The 23,158-nt window shown below is 45.6% G+C and overlaps 3 protein-coding genes across 6 annotated transcripts in view; 1 reads left to right on the forward strand and 2 right to left on the reverse strand.

The window, feature by feature from the left end:
- The window catches only part of tfap2e (transcription factor AP-2 epsilon), an 8,907-nt gene extending 5,764 nt beyond the window's left edge, over nucleotides 1–3,143 (reverse strand). Inside the window, exons 1-2 of one of the 2 annotated variants that reach the window (XM_057021720.1) lie at nucleotides 2,591–3,143; nucleotides 462–905 (exon numbers count right to left, since the gene is read on the reverse strand). In XM_057021720.1, the coding sequence (XP_056877700.1) occupies nucleotides 462–905; nucleotides 2,591–2,629 (483 nt within the window). In that variant the 5' untranslated portion in view covers nucleotides 2,630–3,143. Of the gene's footprint in view, nucleotides 1–461; nucleotides 906–1,853; nucleotides 2,108–2,590 lie in introns of those variants that run through there. The other variant, XM_057021721.1, reaches the window with a different exon arrangement.
- A 122-nt stretch (nucleotides 3,144–3,265) lies between these two features.
- Nucleotides 3,266–7,081, reverse strand: ncdn (neurochondrin). The gene is made up of 8 exons (XM_057021718.1): nucleotides 6,927–7,081; nucleotides 6,506–6,718; nucleotides 5,256–6,282; nucleotides 4,927–5,096; nucleotides 4,491–4,729; nucleotides 4,204–4,419; nucleotides 3,995–4,140; nucleotides 3,266–3,837 (listed from the first exon to the last, which is right to left on the reverse strand). Exons 2-8 carry the CDS (start codon nucleotides 6,701–6,703, stop codon nucleotides 3,419–3,421), a joined length of 2,415 nt encoding a protein of 804 aa, XP_056877698.1. The 5' UTR covers nucleotides 6,704–6,718; nucleotides 6,927–7,081; the 3' UTR covers nucleotides 3,266–3,418.
- Nucleotides 7,082–7,188: 107 nt separating this feature from the next.
- Nucleotides 7,189–23,047, forward strand: kiaa0319l (KIAA0319-like ortholog). Of its 3 annotated transcripts, XM_057021716.1 has the most exons (26): nucleotides 7,189–7,626; nucleotides 8,783–8,991; nucleotides 9,127–9,257; nucleotides 10,696–10,848; nucleotides 11,026–11,132; nucleotides 12,982–13,250; nucleotides 13,429–13,515; nucleotides 13,599–13,812; nucleotides 14,707–14,811; nucleotides 14,931–15,028; nucleotides 15,174–15,261; nucleotides 15,624–15,716; nucleotides 15,837–15,969; nucleotides 16,092–16,197; nucleotides 16,497–16,619; nucleotides 16,716–16,839; nucleotides 17,592–17,724; nucleotides 17,900–18,048; nucleotides 18,476–18,627; nucleotides 18,741–18,879; nucleotides 18,984–19,143; nucleotides 19,247–19,389; nucleotides 19,564–19,686; nucleotides 19,787–19,877; nucleotides 20,515–20,606; nucleotides 21,020–23,047. In XM_057021716.1, exons 5-26 carry the CDS (start codon nucleotides 11,039–11,041, stop codon nucleotides 21,214–21,216), a joined length of 2,913 nt encoding a protein of 970 aa, XP_056877696.1. In that variant the 5' UTR covers nucleotides 7,189–7,626; nucleotides 8,783–8,991; nucleotides 9,127–9,257; nucleotides 10,696–10,848; nucleotides 11,026–11,038; the 3' UTR covers nucleotides 21,217–23,047. The 3 variants fall into 3 exon arrangements, with proteins under 3 accessions (XP_056877696.1, XP_056877695.1, XP_056877697.1); XM_057021715.1 differs by having other exon boundaries at nucleotides 8,783–9,257; XM_057021717.1 differs by lacking the exons at nucleotides 7,189–7,626; nucleotides 8,783–8,991; nucleotides 9,127–9,257; nucleotides 10,696–10,848 and adding an exon at nucleotides 11,258–11,377.
- Nucleotides 23,048–23,158: the final 111 nt, after the last annotated feature.

Raw genomic sequence — 23,158 nt, forward strand, 5'->3', positions numbered from 1 at the left:
AACTGGCTATTTAATATTATGATGTGATACCCGATCATTCGATAATAAAAGCGTCGCTGTCGGCTCCTAATTTTAATAATTCTTTTCGTTTTTACTAAATAAAACATGTTTTAATGTTGTAATTGCTGCGGTCATATTGAATAAAATAAAACGTGCATCTCACTATTTTTTAAATTGCCTTTTTTATATAAGTAAAAAAAACAATGTCTAATATACTTATAAATCGGTTAATATTATATTTACACAATTATATTTATGTCTGTTAAAGTGGCACCATTTCTCCAAACGAATGAATTAATTTGAAAAGTTAAAGATATTATTTTGCACGTATTTCCTTTGGATTCGTGACATCAGTAACCGAGGTTATTTTCCTCTTAAAGAGTTCGTTTTCGATGCGCGCGGGTGTTGGTGACATTTAATTGAAGGAATTTGCCAGAAGCCAGAGGCCAAAAATAATTCACCTGCAGATCCTCCAGGCCGTGGTGGCCCAGGTGCATCCCTAAGGGACCGTCCCCGAGAGCAGCCGCACCTTCCCCGAGACCGTGCAGCAGCCGAGGGACAGCTGGGTACTCCCGACGGGGGTCGAGGCTCAGAGCCCGGTGTGACTGTGACAGGAGCCCCCCCTCCTCGGAGCGCGACCTCTGCGAGTGCCATGCTGCCTGCTGATGTTGATGGATGGAGTTGATGGAGGGGTAGGGGTCCGACAAGTGGGAATAGGCCGAGTCCTGGCTCTGGGAGTATGGCAGAGACGATTGCGGATAAGGGGGAGGGAAATACGGGGGTTGGAAGTCCGAGGCCGGAGTGTGGCAGAGCGGAGGTGCCGTGGAGTAGGCGGCCTGGTTCAGGGAGGATAGCTGGGAGAGGCGCCCACCCGGAGACGAGCCGCTTAGTCCCTCTGCACGGTCCTGAAGGAAAGAGACGGTTCGTGTCAGGGGCTGGATCATCACACCGCAACCGAAAGGAAGGAATTAAAGTTTTGATCTCGCTCAAAGAAAAATAAGAAACAGATTTCCCTCTTTTAAAACTGCAGCAGCAAAGTGAAAGGAAAAACACATTTTCCACTCGCTGCGCAATGATGCGCACGGGCGGGGGACGCCTGTGGCACCGCTGCGGAACAGTGTCAGAAAGGTCAGCAAGGAGCTGCAGGAAGGGGAGAGGACGCACGGAGGCACCGGGAGCTCTGAAACCAAATGAATAGGCGACAAAGAACCACCTTCATGATGGACTATAAAAGCAACATCTGCACCAACACAGAGCAGCCGACTCGGGCGGGATCAGCCATCACCCATATCTGGTGGAATTGGATTTTTCAAAGCTGGGTCACTCAGATCGATGCTGCTGCTGCTGTTGTCCATCCCCCGTCCAGCAGCCTTACAGGCCGGATACCAGCAGCGACGCGCTCTGATGGCGCTGACTTACTTCTCATCTAAGTTTTCTGTCTTAAACCACGGGTGCACGGTGCTCTCCTACGCGCGGACACGCCAGCGTCAGCCCGGCTCACCTGCTGTGACGCTCAGAGCACAAAGAACGTTTCCGCGGACAGATGCGCGGCGCTGCGGCTCCAAACGGTGCCGGGATTCGATAAACAACTCAAACCGATCGTTGTGTGGCAGCAAGAAAAATGGGAAACGATTTTAGTTCTCCGTCAGATACTTAGTAATAAAAAAACACATGCAAATATTTATCTACGTCCCGATTTAAGCTATGTGACTCTTTTAGTTCACATTTTACGCACGTTCTTTGAAATTATATCTAGCGGTCAGCAAAGGTTTTTTTGAAATTCCCAGAAATAGAGAGTCAATCTAAAAAAAAACCCAAAAGACTGTGGAAACATCAGTCTCTATCCAACTTACCATAGCCGAATAGGTGTGAATTAACATCTGGACCCTCGGAAACAAGCTCAAATGGAAGAAACTCAACAGGACGCGCAAAAAGCTTCCAGCGGCTGCAGATGCCCCCAACCAGATGTAATCCAGGAGTCTTTAAGGCTCCATGAAACTGAATCCCTTATTTAGTATTCTTGCTTATCTCTGCGCGTGTCAGACGAAATGCTGCTGCCAGACAAACACACGCACGCACAGTTTCTGCTGTCGCTCCATGAGCGCACTACTTATAGGGTCCGCGCGCACCCGGCAAACCGAAGGGAGGGGTCGAGGGTCCACTTCTCTTAAAGAGATATATTCATTCAATTAATGCCACAAGTTGCCACCAACTCTGGTTGGGAGACGAGACTAAATCCTGTTTTAGTCTTTTACCCACCAATTGAGTCAGTATTAGAGTATTAATGCTTCAAAGTACTTTCAAGCACCTTTAACAAAAGTAAATTCTGATTTTGACTATTTTTTGTCTCTGATAATCACATTTAAGCTAAAACGTTCAAGATTATTTACTTGACAAAATCTTTCAGGGTTGTAAAATTTAAATGAAAGTTCTTCCTACGTCTATAACAACGATCTTACAGGTAATCCTAAAATAAACACGTTTTAAAAATAATTCCAGATTTTAACAGACCTTTGCACCAGCAAAGGTGCAGCATTTTAAAGGATCCACCAAGAGAAGAACGAGATCAAATAATTTGTGGCGTTTCTACCTGCAGACTGTCGTTCTTGGTTCGGGATTTCCAGAGCATTGCGGCGCTGGTGCTGGCTGATGGGGATTAATGATACGAGATGGACTGAAGGTGCAGAGAGGAATGAGTGGCTGAGAGACGGCGCAGGAGTTTCTATGGATGCATGCGGGGGAGAGGGAGGCTGGTGGGAGGTGACAGGAGTCCCCGGGACTAAAAACTTTAGTCACGGTCAGACCAGGCCCTGCAGGCTGGCTCTGTGATGGCGGTCACCAAAAATGTGAAACATCAACAATGTTCACTGAAACTGGTGCACGGGACAAGTCATCAGAAATATGGTGCAACCAGAGAAGCGCGCCATTGTCAGACCGCGGCGCGTTAATGATGGAGTGTGTTTATTCCACTAGAGGCCCAAAAATCGCACATTTCTTAAGAAATAAAAACAATTACAAGCAACACATTTAAATGTCGAGTGACTGCCAACACAAGAAGCTGTAACTTAAAGAAACGTCAGCGCCAAACAGGTCTTCAGGCGCCACCTAGCGCTCATTCTCAGCCTCTGGAGACTTTAAAAGAAGCACTGTGGGACAAATAAAGAACAGAACCTGTTCCATGTCTCGAATAAGTTTAAGGGAGAAGTTCAAGACTGTTTGTATATAAAATTTTCATAACACACAAAGACAACACAATGGTCCCATATCTTAACAAAATATGCTTTTATTTAAAGACCAATCACTAAAGAAGTACTGAAACTGTACATGTTAATCACGCACGTTGACTTACACTAAAATGTGTCTGTGCGTCGTTGACGGGATCATTTCATCTGTCGGTACAAATAGCACAGGCTAATTTTCACTTGGCTTCTACCAGTTTCTTCAGTTTCTTCATACTTCTCAGAGCTCCTTTACTGCTTGTCATCATGTGTGCGAGCTCCATTTTACAGGTTGGACATTGCTCAGCCATCGCGCTCAGAGCTTCCTCTAACGCCGCCTGCGTGTGCTGGTCAGGTATTGCGCAACACTGAGCCAACATGGCGGCTACGTGTTTGAGCCACCCTTCCTCTCTGACCAGGACGGTGATCCAGGGTTGAGCGCGGACACAACCTCCCAGCGCCTGCACACCCAGCCTCCAGAGCTCAGCTGTCTCGTCCCAGCTCTCTTCCCAGCTGGAGCTGACCTGAAGCGGACCGGGGCTGGAGCCGGCGTCCAGGGCGCTGCGGAGGAAACGGAGAGCAGTGGAGAAGAACCTCCTCTGGCTCGGTTCACCTGAGCCTGGAGAGATTACAGCAAAACACCATTTATCTACAGGGAAACCACAACCATCCTGTTTTTAGTTTGTGTTGCAAATATCAGCTAACGTATAGCACAGCAGACTTAGTCCCCCTAATCATTCCTTTCTCTGACATGAAACAAGAACACAAGTGTTCACCTGATGCTGGCGCTGGTCTCAGTCTACCGATCATCAGACCCAACGTGCAGAAGTTTGCTCCAATGACCTGCAGACAGGGCTTGTGCACCAAAACAGGAAGTGCTTCACTCAGAAGGTCCTCCAGCGCTTTGAAGGATGGATCTTCCCTAGAAACGAGAGGATCACGTTTGGCATTTCCTCAGCAGCGCTGCACACAGTGAACCACTTACCGGACTCTCTCTGGCTCCGTGACAGCCAAGTTGAGCAGAACAGAACAGGCCGTCTCCATGCTGGGATCCCTGGTCAATGACGTTTTGCTTCTCCCCCTGAGTAACGTCCAACACTTTGACAGGAAGTCCACCAGCAGGGCTTGGGTGTCTAGAGTGAGCAGCACTTTCCTTGGACCTTCTTCTGCTGACAAGTGACACAGAGCTGGGAGGAGGTACCTGAAGGATACAGGCAGGAAGCGTTGTCAGGTGAATCTAGATGATGTGCTTCTAGAGCTGATAGTGATTACCTAAGGGCGTCCTTTCTTGTCCACGCTCCTCTCTCTCCAGACACAGACATGCTGGACATCCAGTCTGAGACGCCCTGCTCTGATCTCTCACCCTGCAAGTGGCTGCGAGAGTATCCGATCAGAAATGGCAGCAGTCTAGTTACTTCCTCCTTCAGACAGGAAGTCTCCTCAGCCAACCAAGAGCACAGACATCGGAATGTGGCAAAGATAAAAGGGTCAGCATAGCCACTTGGCTCTACCTGAAGAAACAGGAAGAGGGACAATGAAGAACATTCCAATGAGCATTAAAGGCTCCTTAAAAACAAGCATTTGACATTTTGTTGCAAAACCTTACAAGTTTCTTTTTCTTTCCTTTTCCACAATTTATCTCTTAAAATAATTTTTGAACTCAAGTTCATGTTTTACATCCAGTTACAGGATGAGAACTGAAGTCTACCTGCTGCAGGTGGTAGATCTGGGCAGAGAAGGCCTCCTCCAAGACCCCCAGGACCTGCCGGCTCTGCTGCAGGGTCAGGGTGGTGATGCAGCCCTGAGGCTGGGCGTCAGTCAGCGGCACGGCCTGGCAGCACGCCTGTTCTATGGCTGCTTCCATGATGCGATAGCAGCCTGGAATCAGAGAGAAAGTCAAGGTTAGTTTACGCTCGCTCGGCCGTGAGGCACCAAAACCAAACGACTTGGATAAATAATTAGTGGCAGAAACCACAATGTAAAGAACACATTAAAAAACAACAAAAAAATAAAAGTTAGGTAGGTCATTTCAAAAACCTGTGAGTGTATGTTGCATCTCTGGACTTGGGTTGTGACCAGGCGGTTCCTCCAAACCCATTCTGACCTCCACACAAGCCCTGTTCACCAGTAAGCAGCAGAACTTGGGGGGCCCCACCGGCTCCCATCCAAACAAATCCAGCAGACAAGCACTGAGAACCAAGACTGGTCCGATCTGTCTTGGTGTCAGTTTTGACTGCAACATGGGTCTCAGCGCCGCCCAAACACAGACCACAGCTCCTTTCAGCTCTTCACTCTCAGCGTTCACTTCTAACGGGGGGAGGAAGTGGACCAACTCGGCACACTTGTCCAGTCTGTCCTCATCTCTGGCTTGACAGAAGTCTTTAGAAAGATCGACCAACAGAGACAGTAGTTGTGCAGAGTGCTTACTCCATATTTTGTCTTTTATGGTGCTGGACAACAGGCAGCAGAGCAAGGCAAGCCCCTTGTCCCGGCTAAAATACTGATTCTGTTGTACTGCCTGGCACAAAGCAGGTATGGCACCTCTGCTCAGGAGCTGGTCAGGACCTTTTGGTAGCATACACACAGCGGTGAGAACTTGGTAGCAATCAGCAAACAAGGCCTCATCCAGTTTGGAGCTCTGTCGAGTGGATTCCCGACGCGCTTCACTGTGGTCATCACCTTCATTTCTACTGTCCGTGCGACCTTCTGCATCGACATGATTATTTTCAGCGCCAACACTTCCTGCTGATTGTTTTTCATGATCCGCTTCCACATTTCCAGCTTGGACCTGCTGATGTTGGCGGACAGGACTGTCCACTAAGATACCCAGCAGGATGGGGATGGTGGCGAGGAGCTGGGGATGAGAGGCCATATCTGGGTCTGTGCTCAACGCGGCCAAGAGAGCCATGCCCAGTGAGAGAAGCTCATGTGGTGGTAAGCTGGAAGTGTCGGCCCCTTTGACTGCTGTCACCAAAAGCCGAGCTGGAAGGTTGAGACCCACAGCCTCAAAAATGCGCTTCAACGTGGATTTGTCCAGCTGGTTTGCAGGACACACTCGAGTTATCTGAAGAAAGGGTGAAAACATGCATTGCTCTTAACAAATGAAGAGTTCTTACATTTTCCTCTCACTTCAAGAAAGAAAGTATTTGTTATTTAAGAGTGTTCACAGTGTAAACATAGACTAGGCTGCAGACAGCCATATCTCTTCTTTTTACATTAGTTTTTGCAGAGAAATCCTTAAGATGTATCCTGAGAGAGTGTTTGTAACCTTGGTGCCCCGGTCTCACCAGTAGAAGAGCAGCTAAAGTGTGACTGTCGTTCTTGGCATGCTTGAGGGAATGAAGACATTTCTCCAGCAGCTCTGTTTGGGCATCTGTCAACCCTCCTTCAGGATCCCCGTCCAAACCTCCATCACTGTCTCCTTGCTCTTCTGGTTTCGGAGGGTCGTCGCTCACCACCGCTGTAGCCTCGGTGCCGTCCGCCATGGTAACGCGGAATCACTGGGGATTAGTGATGTACAGATAATTAGACCACTTTCACAATTCATCCAAAAGCAAAGAGGTGGTTGACTGCTGCTTTCCACGTGGCTTAGAGGCGGTTTAGGACACAGCGAGAAGCCACAACAAACACATTCCCTTTGTGAAATCGCTAAGACCTTATTCTGGATGTAAATGATTTATATTTAAATGAGTAATCATAAAACCTTACATTGCTAGCAGTACCCTCGTGCGCAGAAAAACACTCGTGAAATTGTTAAGGAAGTGAACGATCACAATAACACGAAAAAGAACCAATGAAAACAAGTCAAAAATTGCGATGAACCAATCAGATAATGGCTTCTTGAAAGGTGGCGACGCCATTTTGGTCCAAGTTGAAATGACGACAGAACCAACCTGTGATATTTTTTGGCAGTAAGGATAATATTACTCTCTTTTCTAGTTTTGACGCGAATCGTGCATTTTCATTTTAGTAGATTTGTAAGTTAACATTTTTTTTAATCGAACTGACAGAGCGGAGTGATAAGGGGTCGCTAGGGGGCGCAGGGCGGAAGCAGCAGGATTACCTTAATCTCTTCAGTGTAGTTTATGACGCAGCGCTGTTGAAATGATACCGGAGTCGTTTCATTTTAAACTAATTTTACAAGTTTCACATGCTCAATGCTCCCCCGACCACTGTAAGCTGCAACCATTGTGTTTCTTCTGGCCGAAATCCGTTTGAATATTTCAGTTGTTACGCATTTATTGTGAAGCCCCGGCGACCGGAAGCCTCATTTATCCGTGCCTGGTTTGACAGCGATCACACGAACTCATCAGCTGTCCGCACCAGGGAAGCGGTGTCCTAATTATCTCCACACGGGCAACAACAGCGACGGCGGGGCCAAGTGAGCGACTGTGGCCTCAGCTCACATGTAAGTTCTCGCACACTTGTCTGTCCATGATTCTGTGACAAGAACTGAGATAAAAACGCGCATTTTCGGACGGTCCCTGGAGGAACCGAGAACAGCAGCTGTTAGCCTCAAGGTGCCTCAACCAGAGGAGATCCGGGATTACACAGGTGTAATACTTGGCGCTTTTCACTCGCAGCCTTTTCGGTTTAGTCACCTCACACGAACTTTGGTATTCGTTGTAAATGTGAACGCAAGAAATGGTCAATAATGTCGTTTTTTTTAATTGATTCGGCAGTAGCTGTAATTCTGCCGTCAGCGCGGACCAGCAGATTGTGGTGATGTTGGCCGAACTCCATCATTCCATCCTCAAATGCCTCTTTTTGCGAATCAAACCAAAGCGTTGATCTGAGTGATGATCCATAATGCAGGAGCCCACCATCTTGGATCAAATGTAACCCAAATGCTCCTGCTCATGAGGGTTTGACACACGAACATTCCTGCAGTTAATTTGCACTTGAACAATGCGGTTAAAAAAACCTGTCTCTAATTACAAGTACTCAGCCTATTGAAATAATTCAAAATCAAGAGCAAGTCAATGATTCTTTACACTTTAATGAACAAGCATCACAGTCTTGATCTTTACAGGCTTTAAATAAACCAGTTTGGTGTTGAGAAACTTTCTTATTGATACATAAGTGTGTAAGTTTACTGTCCTTTGTTACATTACTGGTTTAAAGCACATTAGAGTGGCCCTGCAATGAGCACATTCCACCCTTAACAGCATTAAAACATTACTTCCAAAGATGGTAGCAGATACAAGCAGAAACTTCGAGTCTGAGGTGTCTTTCTTTAATGGAGAATGCTCAACTAAATAAGAACCACGTTGCCCAGCATATACAGTAGGTTGCTTTATGATCAAAGCCAAATTATCTGTTCCATGGTCCATTATCAACACTTCCTGAAAATGTTAAAATCCAAATGGTTTTGCTGATAACCAGACAAACGCTGGCCGTTGATAACCTCCATGGCGGAGATAAGTGACAGCAGTGGCCTCAAAGGAATAGATGCCAGTTACAACCAGCACAGTGAAAAAGCACGGAGATAAAAATAAAAATTCCTTCCTTTCCTTTAAGGATAGAGAGAAAATAAGTTCTAACCCAGCTGTGTTTCTTGACAGAAGTGGAAGATGCTTCATGTGGGAGTTGGAGTTAGAAGAGATTCGACCCTAAAACTCATCAAGAACTTCGTATTGAGCTGCTGAGTGCAGCCCTGAGAGCGCCAGCGGGAGAAAGAGAGCTTGTCCTTGTCCAGAGATGGGGGCTAGTTTCGGTCACAGAGATCATTGTTCTGCAGAGGATTCTCACGGGAGAAGTTGCTGTTGAAAAGGTGTGTTATGGGGTCACGTCAACAGCGCAGATGAGCGAGTGCACCTGAGTCTTCATCCGCAGCTTGAAGAATGAGAACTTACCGTGTCTGGAACAACTAACTGCGTTTGTTTTTCCTACCTGGAAAATAATCAAGTTCCTCGGATCAAATGACTGTTTGTGGATCTAAGAGGCTCAAAGCTATTGATCGTAGCACCGAAGGAACCTGCTGAGACTCCTGCAGTGTTGTCCTGGAGAGGGGAATCCATATGGAGGTAGAACATACAGGTTAGTGTCAGCATGTAGTGACCAGACTCCTGTCTGTCTGCCTGTCTGTCTGTCAGCTGTTTAGTAGCATCTTTTCTGCCTTATTTATATGCCCATCTTCAAGTAAGACCTTGTTTTAAGCTTGAAAACATAATACCTTCATTGAGATAAAATTAGTTCCTCAAGTCATTTCCTGAGCCCTCTATCCCTTTGTCATGTCCTGGATACTGAACAAATAAGATAAGGAATATTATTTGATAGTGTATACCTTCTTGTTAGTAATGATTAATAATATAATTAGTGAATGCTACAAAGCAAACATGTTTACAGAATTCACCACCATATTACAGCGTTCCATTTTAAGGCTGTTCCCTGCTCTCCGGGCCTGGAATTTCAGGCTCAGCACAGGTCTTTCTAAAGATAATATTTCAAGTTTGACTCCGTTCCAGTGAGTTGGCACTGGTCATTGGTCTTGTGCATGATTGTCGACTGGCCGTCGCAATGTCATTTCTGAGACCACGAGGGCCTTCAAAACAACTTCTCTCAACAAGTTTGTGTGAGAGCCCACAATGTTGCAGCTTTAACGCCACTCTGCTTTTACTGGTTTGACTAATGTTGATAAGTTACGGCCCATTCCAGCATTAAAAGACTCCTAAACCTGCTGAAGAAGGGCCACAACTGTCTGGAGCCCGCTTTAAACCCACAGGGCCCTGCTCAGGTTCCCCTTTAAGGTGCGAACTTGTGACAGTTTTAGTGCCATTTTCAGTATCAGATATGATGACAGAACAGATTTTTAAACTATTTAGCACATATTCAGATTCTGGGTCCATTTGCATAAACAGTTCTAGTTTGAGGAGTTAAGATTGTTTGGCTGCATTATGAAGCCTTTGGCTAAGATGGAGTGATTAGACTCCTGTCACCAGTCTGTAAATAGACTTTTTTGTATTTTTTCCTTCCTCGCTTCCTCTAAAGTCTGCGGAAGTCACCATTTTGTAAATATCAGTCCTGTGATGTCAAAGTCTCATTAGGTTTCAGGAGCCGGGATAATTCTGGACTGGGAAGATGTTTTAACAGTAACAGTCTTTCTGGATCTTTATGACTGTCTTCTGCTGTTGAAATAGTCAAAGACTCTTTGTAAAGGCAAATGAATGCAAATACCACATTGATATTCTTGGTGCTCTCTCTAGAGTTTATTCTTATTTGCATCAGATTTGGTTATCACGTTGATTTCTTTGTTTTAGCTTAAATTCCATCTTCTCTAAAGAGTCTTCCTCTGTCACCACGGTAAAGTCTAGAGATAAAACCAGAATAATTCCCATCAGCTCCCAGCTCGGCTGTCTGCAACTGTCGTTCTACAGCCTGGATATGAGCATATGAACAGTGGAGGAATCCGTGTTACTGTTGTGTTTTTATCCTGATGTAAACGAGCAATAATGCAGCTGTTGAACTGTCTCTGCAGGGTAGCAGGCAACCAGCTCGTCCTCTGCAGGTTTCAGGGGTGGCCATGAGCACTGGTGCTGCACGGTCTTTACGCCTCGCTCCATTGCACGCTGATTCCAGCCCAAGTTTTGGCTCTGTGCAGCCTGTTTTACACCAGCTGTACGGCAGAAAGGTGACGAACCTCATTTTCATCCTGTAGACGTTCAAATATTAGAGCAGCCACCTTTAGATCCAGCTCGTTGTGCTTATTTACTGTCTTCCCTGTGTTGCGTTGCCTTTATGTTTGATGGGTCATAGCAGCATTTGTAGATTTTAAAAAACTAACATTAGTTTCACTCTCATGTTTTAGGTTTTGTGAGAAAATGCTCTATGCATGTTCCAAGCTGCTTCCCTGGAGCTTCCCTCAGCTGTTCCTCCTGCGGCTGACCTGCCTTTGGTTATCGGCTCCTTCACCAGGTAAAACAAACAAAACTCCACTGGCATATCTACAGTTGTTGACTGAGAACTGATAACAGATTTCCACCTGTGTGTTCCACTCTAAATAACAACCTGCACTTGCTTCCACACCTTTGATTACTCAGGGAGGATGTTCATCCTTTTAGAAGATTTTGGGCCCTGGTGGGTTTCCTCCTTGTTTACTGCTCCTCAGAAATGAGGTGACCAGACAGACGGTTGATTGAGCTCCTACTGTGTGCATGTGGGTGAGTGTGTGTGTGTGGTTGCGCGTGCCTGTGTGTGTGTGTGTGTGTCTGTACTGTCTCACTGTCCCACTCTGCGCAGTGGCTTACACAACAATACAGGACAATAGGGGCTCTGTGAGGAGACACAGTGGACATGTTTGAGGAGTGGGACAGTGGGACAGTGAGGCCGAAAGGTTCCTCCCCTAAAAACTCCCCATTAACAAAACAACCTTTTCGGGTTTTGGGGCGGTCCTTTTACACTAGAACTGCTGAAAGCGCCACTGCATCTGTTGTGTCAATGCGAGGCAGAGCATGTTCAGTGATGTGGGGCAGGTGCACTACAGCTGGAGGCAACTGCGCTTGTGCGGGCAGTCGTAGGAGCTACTGCACCTCCCCAAAGGTCCACTGGAAACGTTGTTGTCTGTCACAAGGAATTCTGTAACCGATGCGCAAACATCCCATTTATGTGCTCTTGCATGCAGCAACACAGAGCTTTTTCCTGATAAAGTCAACTTACATGTTGCCATGGTAGCAACAGTTCCAAGACTAAGACTGCGCGTGTGTGTGTGTGTGTACGCACGCATGTGTGCACACATGCGCTTCCTTTTTCAGTGTGTTTGTCTTGTGAATGGACCTGGGTGTTGAGGGCCTTACCCTGAGCAAAACAAGCTCTGAAAAATAAATGATTAAATATTGAGTTTAGTTTGGGGAAAAAAACAACTGTTTTTACAGAAAAAGGTGTCCTGGATTTGTGAGTTGTGGAGTTATTTGTCTGTTGCTAGATGTATAACTAGATTCTGATTGAATTCATAATTCACAAAGCTTTGTTGACCAGAGGCTGGCTGCTCATTAACCAGCAGCTGGTAGAAATGTTATTTAGCTGTAATGCAACCAAACCAACCCCCCCCCCCCCCCCCCCCCCCCACACACACACACACACACACACACTCTCACACTCTCTCACACACACACACAGACTCTGGCTCTTTGTTTCTGACCCTCGGCCTTTTCTCTGTACAGTAAGCTCAACTTTTTTCATCAGACAATCAAGAGACTTGTTGAACAATGGAAAATATTTTGTATAGAATCCAGAATCCCTCCGATTTTGGCAGTTTACCAGGAGAACAGTGTTCCTTTAAATGTGATGTCCCCAGTTACACTGCTAATTGGAGTGTGATAAGGTCGAGGATGGAGCTTTGTTCATCGTGAGCACTGTTTTGGGTGTTAATCAGAGTTTTGTTCAGTCAGGAAAAACCTCACTTCCTCTTTACTGACTTGGTCGACTGCTCAGACAGTAGCTGCATGTCAGCCGAGAGAGGTTCAGTCGGGGTGTAATCTGTAAATGGTATCACGGGTTGAAACCGAAACCTTTGGTCTTTTCACCTGTAAATAGAGTTTTGTTCAAGCCGAATCGTCCGCTGTGGAGCGTATAGTATGTGTGACTGCATGGTTACAGGCCGTGACCGTGCACAGCTACATCTGAAATACGTTAGTCTGAGGTTACTCATCAGTGTTGTTGGTTACAAAGGACAAAAAACAATTTCAGTTATTCCAAATTCCTTTTAATGCCCGGCCCCCCCCGTGATGTTTGGACAGTGATTCAAAAACCTTCTCCACCTGTACAGGTGTGTCAGGAAGCCTCTGCAGGGTGACTGGCGGGGTTCTCGGGATGCACTGGAGCAACGTGATCACCCTTGGGTGGAGCCCCCTAGCAAATGGGAAGGGAGGCGCGACATGTTGGGAGTCGTGCTGCTTGAACCCCAGCTGCAGTGCCGTTTGGAGCCTGGGTGGGCAGTGCGTGTTGCTGAGGTGCGTGCAGGACAGGGGTTGCGCCATCACCTTGCTGCCCCAGCCCCATCAGGAGTCCCTCGGACTGCTTCAGTTGTTGGCAAAGGTATGGCGACACGACATCCCTCGAGTTAGGTCGTAAAACAGCAAATAGTGGAAGTTTTATCTCCACATTGGTTTCAGCAAAGGAGCCGTAGAGTGTAAGCCTGAGACATCAAATCTGAAATCTGCAGCTACCGTAAGATAATTGGTGATAAAATATGAAATCATTCGTTATTTTGAAGGGGCCTGTTATCAAAAGACAAAGAAGAACTCTTGGAGCACAACATGAAGGAAGCAACACACCAAAACCTGGACAACCGACAGACACGGTGCATCCACTTACGTTGAATTACACTATATAGATGATGTTAAATATTTGGAGCGTTCCTGAACTTCCCTGTCTTCACGGCAGATTCCCACAATGGAGCTGACTCCAACAACACCCAGCCTCGCCCCCCTTCTTCAGAGAACCCCGACCTTTATCTCAGTAACCAGTGGGAGTGCAAACGCCTCTTCACCACACAAGAACTCCACCAGTGATGCTTCGTCTTCCACCAACATCAGTGATGTCACACACACGTCCACACCTGTCTTCACTGCTCCAACAGAGGCTCCTACAGCGGCTGGTAAAGAAGCTTTTGTTATATTCGTCTGCAGTCATATGTCTCTCCTTCATTTACTAATTAGAAACTCTTGAATAATACAGCAGCTCTGCACTTTTAGTTCTTTATCAAGGTTCCTTTAAATATCCTTGAGTCATTGTCACAAAGGCTTCATTCTTCATAACCTGCTGCGTTAGCTAATGTATGACAGAATTATTAACCTGCTCACATATTTTAGAGCGGACGGCTCGGATTTTATTTCTAGATGAGGTGCTGAGCTCTGTGTGTGTGTGTGTGTGTGTGTGAAGCTCTTCAAATGTAATTGTGAGGAATGTGCTCAGACCTGCTTGACTTCTACAAACAGGAATAACTTGTATAACGCTAGTTTGTCCTCCCTGAAAGACGGCAGCTTATTTTACACTTTGCTGAAATGGTCACGGAGGCTTGCATCTTTGGACAGATCTTTGTGTTGTAAACTTTCTGGAACAGTCTGAGTGGCTGAGCAGGTATACAGGCGTCAGTGGAGGAGACGAGGTGAACACACAAGTTTGGAAAGAACGTCTCACGGCGCCTTTTCACTGTTGAGTAGTTGAGTGTGTCTTAAATAAGATAAATAAGTCATTCGGTCTAGTCAAATTCTCATGAGGTGGACTTTATAGTGTGGAACAAACAGAACATTTGAAAAGTTCTCAGCTAATAAATGTCTGGATTAGAGTGCATAAATAAGAGTGAAGAGATGTTCATTTTTTTCCTATTTTTGGGGCCTTTGGAAATAAATCCTAATTGTGTTTCACCTTGTTGATTCAAATCGGTGATTACAGATCCTGCACTGATTTTATTCATTTCTAACATGAATCAACATCTCTGAGCAAATGTGTCTTGGCTGTCTGGTCACAAATGTGTTGTGGGCTCAAACAGGCAGGAGCAGAGAGCTGGTGGTGTCGGCAGGAGAGAGCGTGGAGGTCACACTTCCCCGCAACGAAGTGGAACTCAATGCCTTTGTTATCCCAACACCTCTAGAAGGTAAACAGATAAACAAGATAAATACTTTCCGCTGGTCTCTTCACTGATCTGCTGATACTGACATCTGCAACCTGTTAAGGATGCTTAATGTATTGTTTATTGTTGCTTCATCTCCCCAGAGACAAACTATGCATACGACTGGCATCTGATCACTCACCCCAAAGATTACAGCGGCGTGATGGAAGAACGGCACAGCAGGACGCTTAAACTCAGCAAGGTGCCATCACATTCACCTCCTGCTGAAAATAAGCATGCAGCTGGAGCTTTATTTTAGCAGACGTTAGCTGTGCGCAAAGGCTGTCTGATTCTACGTGGGGCTTCCTCCTTCTGCTGGGCTGATTTGTCTGCTTCCTTTCTGTCAGCTGACGGTGGGCCTCTATGAGTTTGAGGTGACGGTGGATGGCGAGGGGGCCCATGGAAAAGGTTACGTCAATGTGACAGTCAAACCAGGTGAGTGCAAAGAAAAAGATCATTTACAACATTTTTTCCTCTTGAGCCGTACAGCTTGTTTTCCCTTTTCACCCTTTATTTATTTTAATTGAGAATGTAATAATAATGCTCTTACACTAGGTTAAATGTAAGCTTTTGATGTACGACTGGATGCATAAAAATGTTAAAATCTTATTGACGAATGGGATGTTTTTAGGGCGACTTTTTACAGACAAACGCAGTCAAGTTTTCAGATTTCTTGGTTCGTTTTGCTACCGGTTCATAATTCTGCTTCATGCAGACTGAATAAACTGCTCCTATCACCTTTGTCACATATAGGCAAAGTTACCTGGTGAGTTAATTTCTTCTTTTCCACTTTACAGAGCCTCGAGTAAACAAGCCGCCTGTTGCTGTTGTTTCGCCAAAATTCCAGGAGATTTTCCTGCCGACCAGCTCAACATTTATCGACGGCAGCCGTGAGTGTCTCCCATGACAACTGCCGCTGCAAAATACATAGAATCCTCCTCTGCAGCACTGGATTCCCTTTATCCGATATGTTTTAAACACACCACAATTTCTTGTTGTAACTTTTAAAGAGAGCACTGACGATGACAAGGTTGTGACGTGGCACTGGGAGGAGGTCAAAGGTCCCCTGCGGGAGGAGAAGGTCTCTGCTAACACCGTGGTCCTCACCCTTAAAAGCCTCGTGCCTGGGAACTATACGTTCAGGTGCAGCTGCGCCTCAGATGACTCTTGAGCATCCAAGGAGATTAATTAATTGCAGGAGAATTAAAATATAGTTGTTCCACGTAAAAAGGTTTTATTCCTAACTTTAGCAATGTCCTCTTCAGTTTGACAGTCACAGATTCTGATGGAGCAACAAATTCAACAGAGGCTACTCTCAGTGTCAACAAAGCCAAAGACTACCGGCCCGTGGCCAACGCTGGCCCCAACCAGGTTGGACTCCTGCCTCGATCGTGGCGTTTCTTATTTAGGGATCTAGTTAAATAAAGCTGCAGAACTTCAGACATTATAGAACTGTTAAACAGAAATCTACTGTGGTGACAGTGGTGTAAAGGCAGCAGATCTTCCCTGGCCCACAGTTTGTGATAATTGATAGGTTTGGATATAAAAGACTTCAAATATTTGTTTTTCACAGTGTTGGTTGAAATAACTGCTTTGAGAAAGTTCTTCTGTTGATGATGTGTTTGTGATGGTGTTTAACTGCAGCTGGTTTTCTCTTTAACACCATGCAGGTCATTCAGTTGCCTCGTAACTCCATCAGTCTTTATGGCAACCTCAGCACCGACGACCATGATTCCCTCTCTTATGAGTGGTCTCTCAGCCCTGAAAGCAAAGACAAAGTGGTGGAGATGCAGGTGAGATGGGGAAAGACCGAACCATTTACTTATTGGTCATATTGCTCTTGGGTGAGCAAGCAATGTCTCACGGTGGCGACTGTTTGTGCTTGTCAGGGTGTACGAACACCAATCCTGCAGCTGTCAGCTATGCAGGAGGGAGACTACACCTTCCAGCTGACTGTGACGGACTCGGCCGGCCAGCAGGATACGGCCCAGGTGACTGTTATTGTGCAGCCAGGTAACTATTTTTGATTGCTTTTAGCTCTCTTATCACATGTGTTAACTCCTGGATGTTTAACCGGCTCGTTTCGCCTTTGTGTGCTCAGTCAATACTCGATGCTAGCTTCACTCTCAGGTGCACTTTGTACAAATACACATGCAGAATATCGGCATCTGCAACGATTTTACTGCTTAACCTTTTATATAGTCTGACTTATTTATTGTGCACGTGTCAGTTTGATTTGTCTGAAATTGCTGGAGCTGAGGTGTAATATTCAAAGAAACAATGAGTTCCTACAAGGTAACATTTGTTTTGTTCCAATTGCTGCAAACTGTGTGTGAACACAACAGTGTGTTAGAAACAGCACCTTGTGTTGTGATACTTGTAAAATACAAGAGAGGACAAGCGGCTGCTGGGTGTCTGCTTTGTGTGTTGATCTCCATGGCAACAGATGTTAGAGAAGTATCTGCTAGGCTATCGCTCCTCTTCTGCTGGGTCACATCCTGCTCTACATGTAGCTGTCAAGTAAACCTCCAGCCCCTCCCAGGAGGGTTTCCAAGTAACTTCCCTGTAGGAGGGACTCGGTTAGGACCCCTGTGAATGACCCTTCCTGCAGTAGAGACATGCACCAACAGCCCTGTAAAAGTACCTCAAAGTTCCTGCAGTTTGAAGGAGATTTAGTTCAGTAATATTCCGTCGGGCCGTAAACATCGGATGTATTGATGTTAGAAGAGCGCTCTGAGGTTTTTGGACTTCTCTCGCTTTACCAGAGAATAACAAGCCACCAGTAGCAGATGCTGGACCAGAGAAAGAGTTGACGCTGCCTGTGGACCGAACCACGCTGGATGGCAGTAAAAGCTCGGATGACCAGAAAATAGCAACGTATCACTGGAAGCAAATCAAGTCAGTCCCACAGACCCGTGCACAGTTTACCGTGCATCGTTGTGAATGCAACACATTAGAGTTACATTTAAAAACGTTCAATGGTCACAGTCGAAGTGACTTCAGAGTCCATTTGTAGGAAATTCTCCATCCCATTTTTTTTTTTTACGTGTTTGTCCATTTCTCCCTCCTTTAGAGGTCCGGAGGGTGTGAAGATTGAGAATGCAGACAGTGCTGTTGCCACGGTGACCGGTCTGGAGGTCGGCACGTACGAGTTCACCTTGACAGTTACTGATGAGAGGAAGCTGCAGAGTAGCGACACCGTCACGGTCATTGTCAGGGAAGGTTAGTTGAAGATTATGGATGAAGATGATGACATACTTATTTTCTTTTAAAGGTTTCACACTGCTCTACAGTCACACCCCATTTAAAGCTAATTATACCATACTAGTTACAGTTGAGTTACTTTAGGTCGAAGGTATTGTGTTTGAGGACGTTGTTCAGATTGTTATGACAGGAACAATTACTCGTTATTCTGCTCCTACCAGCTTTGGGTTTGCAACATAGAAGTGTGCTTGGAAGACAGACGAAGAGTTCCTAGATGTGTCCTAATAGCGTTGTTTATAGCGTCCTGCAGTTAGTCTGTTCATGTAAATCTCATTAGCAATAAACTATGTAACAATGAAAAAAACTCTGTCTTGTAACCTTGAACAAACATTCAGCATTTAGTGATGTACTATAATCACTAAATAGTACTATAATATTTTCTCAGAAAGGGACCAACCACCAGTAGCCCATGTTGTGTCTAGTCCACCTATAGCTCTGCCTGTGAAGACTGCTGTTTTAGATGGATCTCACTCTACTGATGACAAAGGTGGGGTCAGCTACCTGTGGACCAGAGATGATACCAGCCCTGCTGCTGGGGTGAGTCTGACCAGGCCATAACGTTGAGCAGAGCGTTACAACCACAGAAAGGTACACGTCGAACATGTGCAGCAGGGTATTAACTCCTAATGCGGCCTCTGGTCTTTCAACAGGAGGTATTGAACAACTCTGATCACCAGGCAGTGTTGTTTCTGGGCAACCTGGTTGAGGGGAAGTACAGCTTTACCCTGACTGTAACTGACAGTAAGGGGCAGAGCAGCACAGGCAGGGGCACAGTGGAGGTCAAACCAGGTAGTGAAACCAAGCCCAACCTGTACAGTCACACTCTGCTAGATGTGATTGGTGCTGGGGCACAATGCTGACCCAGAGTGTGTCTCACCCCCTCTGGTTATCAGATGCATATGAACGCGACCTGGTTGAGGTGGTGTTGGAGGCAGCTGTATCCCAGATCTCCCAGCGTCAGCGTGACATGCTCCTGAGGCAGATTGGAGTTTTACTGGGCGTGTTGGACAGCGACATTGTGGTACGAGAGATTGGTGCGTTCAATGAATACAGGTGAGTTTTTGTGCTCCATTTAGTCCTCCTATCAATAATCATTCTAATTTCATCCAGATATTGGCATTAATTTTGCATTGGGACTATCTTCTCTCCCCCCCAGCACTCGTCTGGTCCTCTTGGTGTCAGGTGGTCCAGGGCGCCCCCCACTGTCTGGTCGCAGCGTTGCATTCAGTCTGCGCAACAAACTGCGCAAACAGAAGAATGACTTCCTCATTTTCAAGGCCCGACGGGTGGACACAGTCAGTACGTATGGATTGATAAATGACAGCGGTTTAAGTTCATCAGATGCTTCTTTTTTATCTGTGCTAAGATGCTTTGATGTTAATAACCTAGAGGTAAAAACTGCCTCAAGCTCAGAAGTTGATCATTTTCGACCTGCCATTGTGACTCGTATCCTCTGTCTACTCTCTCCGTCAGTCTGTCAGCTCAACTGCTCGGGTCACGGCGAGTGCGACCCGTTCACGCGACGCTGCGTCTGCCACCCGTTCTGGATGGAGAACTTCATCAGAGCCCAGTTTGGAGAATTGGAGAGCAACTGTGGTGGGTTTAACTCCTCTATTTAAGCAGTTTAATGTTGAAAAACGTCTTTAAACATGTCATCAACCAGTAAAAACCTTCCATGTGTGTTTTCTGCTTTCAGAGTGGAGTGTACTCTATGTCACTATAGCATCCTTTATGATTGTGGTTGCCATAGCAACTGTTGTCTGGGGGATGGTGTGTTGCTGCAAAAGGTGAGCACTACTCCTCAGGTAATCATTGTGTGTTGTATAGATCACAGCATCTTATGTGGAAGTCTCGTCATAGAAAATAAGTTGTAAAGGTCAAAGGGTCAGGTTACACTAACCTGGAGAACGTTGCCTTATTAAATCTCTACATAAAAGAGCTTCTGGTTTCCAAGGCAACAGCTGCCTGTTCCTGTTCCAGCAGCCCTCTGACAGAGAGGTTACACCCAAAACCTGATGGCTCGCTCTGTTGCGTTATAAATGAACGTAAACACCGGCTTGTTTTTCTGGTTATCGGAGTCTCTGTTTTAACAGGATCAGTCAGGCACACAGGGAATTCTCCTGTGTGCATCTGTTTTGTTCCATTTCACATCCGACGGTGCACACACAACATTTGTAGCTGTTATGAGAAGGGTGCATGCATGTATTTAAAGCTGACACTGGAGGCGTGTTTATTTGTGGGAAAGCGAATCTGTTTTTGGGTTAATTGCAGATTGGGACTTGGACTTTCATCATTGGAGCATTTGCTTTGCATGTGCTGAGAGTCCAGATACAAAACATCCCCATTTTCCTTTTCTTACTGTGTTTTTCTGTCAGTCCAACAACACAGCTGATGTTTTCCTATGTGTTTTTAATCTCTTGAAAGGCGTAAGAGCAAAGCACGCAGAAGCAAAAGCAGGTATAAAATGCTGGAAGCTGATGAGCAAGACACTTTGGAGCTGCAACCACCTAGAGCTGGTAACAGACATGTACCAGTAAACCTGAGATTTCACTGTTTGTTTGGTTTTTTTAACTCATGTAGACACATTTTCTGTCAACAGCTCAGAAAGATGTGGACTTTTAATCATTTTAAGTTTAGACATACAGTCTAGCAACCAACTGAGACACATTCAACATCCACACACATCTTGATCTTTGATTTTCTAATACATAAATAGATCTAGTTGTCTGTCTATAATAGATGTATCATAGTTAGACTAGTTAGTAGACTAATTAGAGCTGGAACATTTCTCCTTGTTGAGATGGGCCCACCAGCCTTCCAAGTCTCAGCCGTTTAAATGCTTCAGGGGGAGGATAAAACAACGTGTCTGCGGAACTGAGATGTGGCGCACGGTTTCCTGACCAGCTCCTGTTTTGCTGCGTTCCCACAGCTCGCCTGAAGCCCATGCCGGCGCCCACCTCTTCTGCCCTCATGCATTCAGACTCGGATCTGGACAGTGACGATGGGCAGAACGGCGTTCCGTGGAAGGAGCAGGAGCGCGGACACCTCCTGCGGCCACAAAACGGCTCCCTAAGGAACGGCCAGGGACCAGCCCGGAGCAAGAAGCAACGGGAAGAGTTGCTATAGCGATGGAGGGGGGTGGGGAGCTCAACGCTACCTTCACAAACGGAAACAAACCTGTTTTAACTGTTGCACTCCTCCGTACCACACTCTTCCTGCGTCTCCAAGGTTCCTTTAACACATAAACCTCTCAACTTTGTAGACAGGATGAAGGTTAGAGAAGCTGCACACACGTCGTCCTGCTGTCATTAAAACGTCACTGTACTGGCCATTCTGTGCTCTCACTGAGCCATTCTAGAGGGAAATATCACATTTATACACTGGGAGCTGGGGTGACCACTGTGATTTAAACGGTAGAACATAGACGCCCCCCCCCCCCCCATCCCTTTTATTTAAGAGACCTGAAGAATGTACTTTTCCTCTGTTACTGATGTGACCCAGAGAGTTTCTGGAGTAAAAACTGGAAAAAAAAGTGACATAAACCAGCCACTCGACGCAGTCACACATTGCCTCTTGTAGACACGCATGTGGAGCACTTTTACACGCCACACTCACACGCGCAGTTCAGCCTGATGCCTCTGAACGTTGACTCATGACGACCAACAGAACAAGCCCCCGTCATTCAGAAAGAGAGACAATTGCATGAAGAGTGAAAGGTTCTGCTGAGGTCTGATCCAGAAATAACTCTGCATGTTTGTACTGTCGTATGTGAGTGTGTGAGCAAAAGGTGTTGCTTTAAGGTGTTGCTGTGGATGAAGTCAGGAAGACGAGATGAGCGGATTAAGTGCTGATTAATGAAGGACTGTTTGAATTTATCTTTTTTTTTTTGTGAGGTTCTGTTTCCAACATCGCGGCTGTGATTGGATTTTAATGCAATTTGATTTGATGTCTCTCGAAGTCAGTCCAGTGGAGGATTGTTCTGGTTGAGTAGTCCACCAAAAACACACCAAAAATTTGGGTTGTTTCACAAAGAAGGTAAGAATTCCTCCAGCATTAAAGCCGGTCAAGACCAGGAGCTCCTCACTGGTGTCAGCTACAATATGGACCATTATCACAGCCTTTTAGAATTCAGTGTGACGATCAACAAAAGCAGACGTTAAAATCACGTCGGTAACAAAGGCCTACAGGTGTGTTTCGTAGCAATTCTTAAAACAAATATCCAGTATTTTTTAGAAGCTGTCATTCTGAGAGTTATTGGCCATAATTATAAGAGAACCTGGACACGAAGGAGCTCCAGGCTCGTCCCTGTAACTGCTGTGACTGTGAAACTGACCTGGAAGTCACTTTTTCTTTGCTTCTTGAATGTTAAAAAGGCAAACCACTGATACTGTTCCACTCTGGGAGGATAAAAAGTCTGTTTCTCACTGTTGAGTCATCTTGTGGAGCTCTGTTAGGGAATTCTCCTGCGTGCCGTAAACGCAGGTGCAGAAACTTCCAGGTTATTTCACCAAGACTTGTAGAATTTCATTTTCTTGGTATTAGAACTAGAATCCAGTGTTCCTTGGTGCCGGTTCAATACAATCACATCTTGGATACACATATTCTGCTTTCCCCCCGACTTCAATCGTTATTTTTAAAAAGCTCACAATGGCAAATAAAATCCAGTTTAATCTTTGTTGGCGTGGGCATAAACGCTAGTTACAGTTTTATAAGTCACTTTCATGTCCACGCTGATGAAGTCCACCGTGAGAACAGGCAGATATAATGGGAATTAACTGTGAATAAAAGTGAATTGAAACTGTTTTTAAAAATGTTTGGATGAAGGAACAAGTGATTTTTGTGACCAGACCTGTTGCAACTGGATAATCTGTAAACTTTAAATGTTTGAGTTCCTGAATTTTTCAGAGAAGTGTACCCTTGTTTCTATGTCCTGAGTAAAAGAATGGTTGATAACTTACTTTACACCATCTTTTCCTTTATTTACACTGATGTCTGAGAATTGTGTTAATATGTCGATAGGATCATTCAGTGCAAAGTTGGAAAACGAGAATGAAATCTGTGAAGTCTT

Source organism: Takifugu flavidus, chromosome 21 (assembly GCF_003711565.1).
Source record: "Takifugu flavidus isolate HTHZ2018 chromosome 21, ASM371156v2, whole genome shotgun sequence".
Lineage (NCBI taxonomy): Eukaryota > Metazoa > Chordata > Actinopteri > Tetraodontiformes > Tetraodontidae > Takifugu > Takifugu flavidus.